This window comes from Bison bison, unplaced genomic scaffold (assembly GCF_000754665.1).
Source record: "Bison bison bison isolate TAMUID 2011002044 unplaced genomic scaffold, Bison_UMD1.0 scf7180017864297, whole genome shotgun sequence".
In the NCBI taxonomy this organism is placed as follows: domain Eukaryota; kingdom Metazoa; phylum Chordata; class Mammalia; order Artiodactyla; family Bovidae; genus Bison; species Bison bison.
Window position 1 is genome coordinate 7,399,178 of NW_011494869.1, and position 8,537 is coordinate 7,407,714.

General features: G+C 53.4%; 2 protein-coding genes across 3 annotated transcripts in view; one reads left to right on the forward strand and one right to left on the reverse strand.

Annotated features, from left to right (window-relative positions):
* CES2 (carboxylesterase 2) overlaps positions 1-897 on the reverse strand; it is a 13,482-nt gene extending 12,585 nt beyond the window's left edge. The window contains exon 1 of one of the 2 annotated variants that reach the window (XM_010851079.1): positions 74-897. Coding sequence is in view for 1 of the 2 variants with exons in the window: in XM_010851078.1 (XP_010849380.1) it covers positions 74-149 (76 nt within the window). In the remaining variant the exon portion in view is untranslated. The remainder of the gene's footprint in view (positions 1-73) is intronic. The other variant, XM_010851078.1, reaches the window with a different exon arrangement.
* A 387-nt stretch (positions 898-1,284) lies between these two features.
* Positions 1,285-3,270, forward strand: FAM96B (family with sequence similarity 96, member B). The gene is made up of 5 exons (XM_010851077.1): positions 1,285-1,554; positions 1,721-1,800; positions 2,056-2,181; positions 2,618-2,663; positions 3,060-3,270. Exons 1-5 carry the CDS (start codon positions 1,383-1,385, stop codon positions 3,155-3,157), a joined length of 522 nt encoding a protein of 173 aa, XP_010849379.1. The 5' UTR covers positions 1,285-1,382; the 3' UTR covers positions 3,158-3,270.
* The last annotated feature ends 5,267 nt before the right edge of the window (positions 3,271-8,537 follow it).

The window sequence follows — 8,537 nt, forward strand, 5'->3', positions numbered from 1 at the left end:
CATCCCCCCAGCCTCTGCAGAATTTGGCCAAGTCCTACCCCGGTCCCTATGTTGCCCTGCGCGGGAGCCTCACCCTGGCCCGGGACGAGGAGAAGCAAGAACCCGAAGGCCACGGCCCTCAGACGCAAGCGAGGCCCGTCCGGCTTCATCGTGAGCTCAGAAGTCTTTTCTGTACTACTGGCGGGCACACGGATTTTCAAGAGGCTGCGCGGGGACCCGTCCAGCCAGGACTCGACCAGTCAGTGCCTCGCCCAGGTCTGTAGTTTGGACTGGGCAGGGCGTAGGCGGGAGCAAAGGTGGGTTTGGCAGGAGAGCGGGACTAAATGGGTTAAGACCAGTGGCAGGCAGGGGCTAGCACAACCGCTTCCCTTCTGTCTGGGTCCCCTTGGGCTTTCTTCGAAGAGGCATTGAGGCTTCCGCAGTTCTCCGCAATATCAAGACCCCTCTCCCCAAACTCGCGTTCAGTGTCCCTACAGTCACAGGCTTGACAAATGTGGTGCTGGGGCGGGGGCGGGGGGAACCGGTGCGAGGAGCGCGGAGAGGGAGCAATAAGCTGTAATTGGGGAAACCGGGAGCGTTTCCTTGAGGAGGGGCACAATCAGAATTCCCACAGACAAGAGATATCAAAACGACTTTCGTTCAGAGGGAAAGGAACCGCTCGAGTAAAGGCAGGAAAACGTGACTGCCAGTCATTCCAAAAACTCCTCCTTGTTTTCAGGGATCGATTTCCTGGGTTCAGCTTCATCCCCTTACTGTCTCTGGTCTGAGGGTCTCCTTGAGCCCCCCGCCCTACTCAGCAAAGGTCCCCCTTTTGAAATGCACACTTGATTGTGGCACTCATCTTAAGGACACCCTCAACCTCATCCCGGGTCTTTCCCTGTCCCCAGCTCTTTCCAAAATCGAGGTCAGTTATTTATCCATTGGACAAACATTTAAAGAACGTCTGCTGGTCCGCGTGCTGGGGACTGGGCGAGCACTCTCGGGCCCCAGGTGCAGATGGAGCTACAGGTGCGTGTCCGGGAAGTTCCGAAACGCAGTGAGCCGTTCCGGGGCAGACAGGCAAGTCTAGGCAACTGCCCAGCCTACGGGGCAGGTTTCTCGGAGGAAATGATGCCTGGCTCGATCTCATTCGGATCTTCAGTGCTCCAGCCTTATCCTGCGGTGCCCAGCACCCTCCCGGCTCGCACATGTGCTCCCTTCTCGGTGCCGTTGTTGGAGGCGCTCGGTATGTTCCCGGGTCCGGGTGGAGAGCTCATGGTGGCCACCGTCCCACCCATACCCCAGGTGGAGCAAGAGCAGCGCCGCGTGTCCCTCGCGTTACCCCGTCACCACGCCACGCCCCATTCCCGTTCCCCGGAAGTGCGCCGTAGGAGAGGAAGTGCATGCCTAAGGTCGCCGGCAGCGGTTCCGCGATGGTGGGCGGCGGCGGCATGGGGGGCGGTCTCCTGGAGAACGCTAACCCCCTCATCTACGAGCGCTCTGGGGACCGGCCAGTGTCCGCGGGCGAGGAGGACGAGCAGGTTCCAGACAGCATCGACGCGCGCGAGATCTTCGATATCCACCGCTGCCGGGCGCGGGGGTGGAGGGCGGTTTTCGGGGGCATGGGATGCGGGGGATGAAGTGACGTTGTGTAGTCGGTGCAGCTGTGTTAGGGCCGGGCATTCCGGCGGAGGCTTCTCAGTGGGCAAAGGCGCAGAGTCCTCTTTCCTTCACTTGGCACATTTGATTCGCTCCATCAATGACCCGGAGCATCCCCTGACGCTAGAAGAATTGAACGTAGTAGAGCAAGTCCGGGTTCAGGTGAGTCACTCCCAGCGTCCAGCGTAGCGACTTGTTCGGGAGAGCCAGGATAGCTCAGCTGTGCACCTAGGGGCTGGTGTGCTTTCAGGACACGGACTCCTCCCTCAGTGGCTCTTTGGAACATTTGCACACCCATTTTATGGATGAGGAAACTGAGGCCCATACTTGTTAGACGACTTGTTTGAAGCAACAGACTAAAAAGAGGGGCTCAGGACTGAACGGGTCATGACTCCTAACATCCCTCTCCCCAACTAGGTGAGCGACCCCGAGAGCACAGTGGCTGTGGCCTTCACACCCACCATTCCACACTGCAGTATGGCCACCCTTATTGGCCTGTCCATCAAAGTCAAGCTTCTTCGATCCCTTCCCCAGCGTTTCAAGGTGAGTTTGAACTTAGCCCTGTGGGTGGGGCAGCTGTGAGTGTTTGTCACTGAGGAGGATATGGGAGCATGAGTCTGGACGTCAGAGAGATCTGGAAGGAACCTGGCTAGCAGAGATGAAATTGGGAGGAGACTTTCCAACTGGATAGGACAAGAATAAAGACCCACATGGAAAGTGCAGAAAAGTAGTGAGGAGTGTGGCAGTTTGGGCAGTAGGGAGCCACAGATAAGGTTGGAGCAGGGGTGGAGGGTGCAGGCAGGTCTTTAAGTCAGTAGCCATTGGCCAGACATTTGGGTAGTGATGTACTGGCAGTGAGTGGATTTGGAAGGCCAGAGTCCAAAAGCATAATTAGGAGTAGGATCAACTGGAGGGGGTGAGTGGGGAGAAGGGGGTAGGCAGGTGTGTGGGTGCTCAGGCCCACCTCTCTCCCTCCCAGATGGATGTGCACATTACACCAGGGACCCATGCCTCAGAACATGCAGGTAAGTGTGGGCTGGTATTGAAGCATTAGCCCCGAGGCTTCCCCCTTGCCATGATGGTTTCTAGGGCAAGATTGGGGGTGTGGCACTAGGCAGATGCTTTAGGTGGCAGCCTAAAGCAAAGTTGGCCTGACTTGAGTCTCCTGTGTTTACCATATTCTTTCACTCCTGCCTTCTCTCTCTTCTAAGTATATAGGACCAGGGTGTGCCAGGCCTTATAGTGTAGCAGGCAGATGAGAGTGGCTAGGTGGGAAGGGGTCATAAGAAAGTGGGGGAAGTATGGGCTCAGATGGTTGGGGTAGCCAGATCAAGACTTGGAATCCTGGGAAGGTGACAGGAGGGCTTTGTTGGGGGTTGGGGGGGTTAGATATATTTCACCACTCTCTTCTTTCCACCTAGTGAACAAGCAGCTTGCAGATAAAGAGCGGGTGGCAGCTGCCCTAGAGAACACCCACCTGCTTGAGGTTGTGAACCAGTGTCTGTCAGCCCGGTCTTGAGCCTGGATTTTTGCTCCCAGCCCCACGCAGGGCTCCTGGTTTTGTTTTCTTGAATCATTGACAATAAGAAACTAACATTTTGCATTTTGTAATAAACCCTTAACTTATATTCATTTCCCAGGGTGCCTGAGAGTCTTTCATCTCTGTGGGGTCACTCTCGATTTGGGATGGGGGTGGTAGTGAGTGCCTATACAGGATGAGTCAAGGAGGTTTGGTTCATTTAAAAAATTTCTCCCAATGATTTGATTGGGAAAAGTTGCAAGTATGCCAAAAAACTGAAAGAATAAGGTAGCACACAGTCTTGTATACCCACCACCTAGATTTAACAGTTCTTAAAATGTTACAACACTGGCTTTATTTATATGTGTGGAGAATATAAATATACCTGACAGTAAACTGCAGACATACAACCCTTCACTTCTAAGTACTTCATCTTATGTCTCCTAAGATTAAGCCTGTAACCACAGTACTGTTATCTGGTCCCAAAGCAAACAATTCCCTGACACTAATATCTAATATCCAGTCATATATGAATTTCCCCACAGTGTCATTCATAATTGTTTGTTTAATCAGGCTCTAGTCAAATTCCATGTATTGCATTTGGTTGTCATCTCTTTAGCCTCTTCTAGAACTATCTCCCCACCTCCCCACCTTTTAATCTTTCTTGACACTATTTTGAAAAGCACAATGTGAGTTGTCCTGGAGAAGTCCCACAGTCTAATTTCTTCCTTTGCTGTGTTTCCTATAAACTAGGAATTAGTTGAGTTCAGGTTAGTTCTATTAATGAGAACCTTGCCCAGGAGTGTTCTATGCATCCTTAGTATCCACCAGTAGCTGTGTGATGCCAGCTTGTCCCCATCCTCGGTGAAGCTCAGTCTAGTCCCCCGGCCAGGGTAGTGACAGCAGATTTCTCTGTTGAAAGCCACCTGAAGCACTGTCTCCACCAGTATCCTCCAGTTGTGTCACCCCAGGTGCTCAGGTCTGGAGCCTCTGCCTCCCACAGCACAGTTGGTCACCAGGATAGGCTGGGGGGCTTAGCCCTTGGATCAGCCAGTCAGAAGTCATAATGTGATTCCCTGCCTCCATTTCTTTGAGGAAAAATTCAGTTATTAAGAAGACTTGCCAGCCCATCTGGTGGGCAGAGCCTTCCAGAGGCCTCAGCAAGGGGCCTGGGCCCTTGGCAAATCTGTTCCTGGGGGCCTTCTGAAGATATTGAGCCTGTCCTGAGAGTGGGCATTGGCAGAAGCCTAGATATGTTAGTACCTAGGTGGCCAATTCTTGAGCCAGCCCTGTGTGGCATCTTTCTTATCTCTATTATGCAGGTGAGGAAAGAAGCTTCTAGAATAAGTAAGTGACTCCCAAAGACCTCCAGTTAGAGTAGAGGTACCTAAGGAGTTCAGCAGGTACTGCTCAGCTGGCAGGGGGCGCTGTTGCCTGGCTGGAGGGGCCTATGCTGTGTTAAGTCACTTCAGTACTGTCCCACTCTGTGTGACCCCATGGACTATAGTCCACCAGGCTCCTCTGTCCATGGGATTCTCCAGGCAAGAATACTGGAGTGGGTTGCCATGCCCTCCTCCAGGGGATCTTCCCGACCCAGGGATCGAACCCTCATCTCTTAAGTCTCCTGAATTGGCAGGCAGGTTCTTTACCACCAATGTCACCTGGTTTCCAGGCAGGAGTGGCTTTGCCACCCAGTGACCAAGATCTGGCTGCTCAGAGAGGTGGAGTCATCAGTTCATGTCACCCAGTTTCTTCATGTGTGATGTGGGAAGTGGTGACAACAGCTCAGGACTGCTCTGAGGGGATTGCAAGTGGATCTAGGACCATTTCAGGTGACCTTCCAGGCAGAGTACCCACCCTCCCATTTCCAAAGATGAGGCAGCTCAGTGCTCCAGAGAGGCAGGTGACCAACCAGCCAGGGTCCCTCAGGCCCCAAGGAGGCTTCCCAACCACCAGTACCCAGCTGTAGATTTCACCGCCTGTGTACGTCTGCAGTGACAGCCGGGATCTGTCTAAGATCTGTGGTGTCTCTGTTCAGCTGGGGGTTGTGGGGGGGTGGGTCACAGGGGAGACAGGTGTCACTGAGTCATTCAGCTGGCCCTCCTGGCAGCCAGGCCACAGTGGATGAGGGACACCAAGCTGCTCACATCCAGCCAGCCAGCGTATCAGATATCCCCTTTTCAGTTTTGACTCATCTGGGCCTGGCCCCCAGCTGCCTGCAGTAACACCATTTGTGAATACTGGACTAATGCCTGAGTAACTTTCTGGAATCCCAGCTGCTATCTGCAAACACGGGGGTAGGGGTAGGGTTGGAGGGTGAGGGGGGAATGAAGTTTCAGGTCCCCGAAGCCCTCCACCAGGTGTGTCTGGCTGTGCTGTTTCTGGCCTATGACTTCTCAGGCCTCGGTTACCATGTCTACAAAATGGGAACAACAAATCATAGCTAAGTGAGACCAACCCAGGGATTAGAGGACACATATGAACATGCCCAGGTCTGTCCATTTTTGCTCATCATCCTGCCCAAAGCACAAGGGCCTGGCATACAGTTAGGTAATACAGGTCAGTGAAATGAATGAATTGAGCCTTAGAACAGAACAGAGGAACTGGGGCATGGGAGCTGTGGTGTGAGAAGGGGTGGGGACACTGAAATCCAGCCAAGTTCCCTTTGCAGCATTTTGCTACCCCAGGAAGGGGAAGGGCTTAGGGTCCCACAGAGAAAAGGTGGGTAGTGGGGAGAGGGGAGAAGTATCTGTACCTGCCCCTGTCCTGGGCAGACCACTGTTGTGGACAGAATGGAGCAGGAGCAGGAGAGAAGCAGCAGGAGAGGGCCCACAGAGCCACTCAGCCTGTCCTGTCCAACCAAGGGCGATAATAAAAGTGTTCATACTGAGATATCGATATTACTATATGCCAGACACATGCCAACCAGTTTACCTCTGAATTTCATGTTATTTATACCTTTTCTTTTTTCTTTTTTGGATGCACCATACAGTGGGTGGGATCTTAGTTCCCCAACCAGGGATCGAACCTGCATCCCCTGCATTGGAAGCATGGAATCTTAACCACTGGACCACCAGGGAAGTCCTCAGATTATTCATATCTTATAACCACCGCCATGAAGGCACTATTCCTGTTCTACACAGGAGGGAACTGAGGCTCAGCCAAACTGAATGGGAAGAGGTGAAACAGCTAGCAAGGTGCAGAGCTGGGATCTGAAGGCCAGGCTCTCCTGAGGGTGTTCTTGCCTCGGTCTGTTCCTCCTAGGCAGCCAAGCTCAGCCCAGAGAACTGAGAGGACGGAGAATTGGGGGTGTTTCAAGGGCATGTCCTGGTATGGTTCCTGGGGCCCCTGGCCATACTGATGCATGTTGGGGAATGCTTGGGGCCTGAGTGGCCCAGTGTGGATGCAGTTCCCTTGGCAATGAGGAAACATTGCTGAGGTCAAGAGCTTAGATTATCAGAGGGGAAACCCAGCCCTAATTCCTTACATGACCACAGCTACCCCCCCAACACCCACCCTCTGTCGGACATCCAGGGGCTCTTGTCAGCAGCAAGGTCATGTGTAAGGTGGTTAGGAGGGGCCGTGAGCAGCCCAGCTGGGATTCCTGATGGAAAGTGGTTTGCTGGCTCTTAGGACTTTTGTTGTTTGTTTGGGTTTTTTTTGGCTATGCTGCATGGCATGGTGGGATCTTAGTTTCCTGACCAAAGATCAAACCCATGCTCCCTGCATTGGAAGTGCAGAGTCTTAACCACTGGACCACCAGGGAAGTCCCAAGACTTTTGTTCTTTGACAGGAGGCTCAATCCATGACTCCATCTTCCCACTGGACCTGGTCCAGGAAGCTAGAGCCAACATGGGGTTGCCCAGTCCTCCCAAGACCCCCCAAGCCATGTGAAGGACACAAATGGATGGACCACCCCTCAGTTCAGGCCTTGCTTGCTTTGAGGACGTCAAGAACTAGAGGGGCCTGCGTGAACTCTCTAACACTTACCTAACCAGGCCCTGCTCATTCCAAGGCCATTTCAGATATTGCCAAGGAAACTGACACAGCAGCCAGAGAGCCCTGACCCTGGTCTCCATGACAACCTACAGCAGCCCACTAGGATCCATCCATTCGTGATGTCACCTGAGCCCTGAATGGGTGCCCCCCACCCCCATCACACCCCTCACAATCAAACGTCAGTCTAATAGGAGGTCCCTGTTATAAAGTACCTCACAGCTTGCCTGCCCCAAGTCCTCACACACCCCAAACACGAGCAAGGCAATAATAGAGGGGCTGGGATAGAGTAATAGAAGCTGGGAGAGAAGCAAAACCTAGGAGCCTGGGGACAGATTTAGGACTAGAAACCAAGTCTCTCCATTACATCTCCTCCCCTCTGTGCCCCAGCATCCTCCCTGGGTCTGAGGAGGGGCTGATCTCTGGGCAGTGGTGGCACCAAGTGGTGGCTATCCCATTCCCAACCGCCTGACCCCATCCATATGTGCATGCACACTCAGTTGCTAAGTCGTGTCCAACTCTTTGCCACCTCATGGACTGCAGCCCGCCAGGCTCCTCTGTCCATGAGATTTCCCAGGGAAGAATACTGGAGCAGGTTACCATTTCTTTCTTCCCAATCCCTAGGGTTCTCCCCAACTTAGGGATTGAACCTGGTCTCCTGAATTGTAGGTGGATTCTTTACCACTGAGCTACCTGGGAAGCCCAATCCCATCCATGCTCTATGACTATGAACCTCCAGACCCCGAGTGTGCCTTGAATTATAGGCCCAGTCTGAGACTAAAGGGAAGGAAGGAGACATTGAAGACTCTGACTGGAACCAGACCTGATCCAGTCTAGTCCCACCCCTATCCGCTCCTGCTGGTCTCTGACACCTGCCTGCCAGGATTTCCCTAACTTTGGGCAACCTCCAGGCCAGGAGCCGAATGACCAGGTATTTTTAGCAGAGTTGCTGGCAGCTGCCTGGAGGGTGCTGAGGGGGAGGTGGTGCTGAGTCCATCCTTTTCCTTCTCTGGGCCCACATTCCCTCTTCAAGATTCAAACTTGCACCTCTACCTGCACCACACTGCCAGAGGGCCTCGCTTCTCCACCCCTTCCCCACAGGCCTCTGAGGGCCCCCTTGGGGGCTCAGGTGTCACTAACCCTCATCTCAAAGGGCAGGCTCATCAGGTAGAATCGTCAACTCCCAAAGGCAGGAATGAGAGTGGGTAGGACCTGGGGTTGAGGTTAGAAGCTTGGATTTAGGGCCCCAAAACAAATGGGTGTCATGGGCAGTGAAGGGTGAAGTCCGTGGACCTGTAACTGGTCTGCTTGCTTGGGCAACAGGCCAGGACTGGGAGAGAGGGAAGCGAGAAACCACTTTTAAAGGGCCAGACCTAAGTCAGCC

Bases quoted from the DNA above. Each gene is read 5' to 3' on its own strand.
- FAM96B (XM_010851077.1), top strand. From the start codon at position 1,383: ATGCCTAAGGTCGCCGGCAGCGGTTCCGCGATGGTGGGCGGCGGCGGC. The intron at 2,182-2,617 runs GTGAGTTTGAAC...TCTCCCTCCCAG, and splicing joins CCCTTCCCCAGCGTTTCAAG to ATGGATGTGCACATTACACC. The intron at 2,664-3,059 runs GTAAGTGTGGGC...CTTTCCACCTAG, and splicing joins CCATGCCTCAGAACATGCAG to TGAACAAGCAGCTTGCAGAT.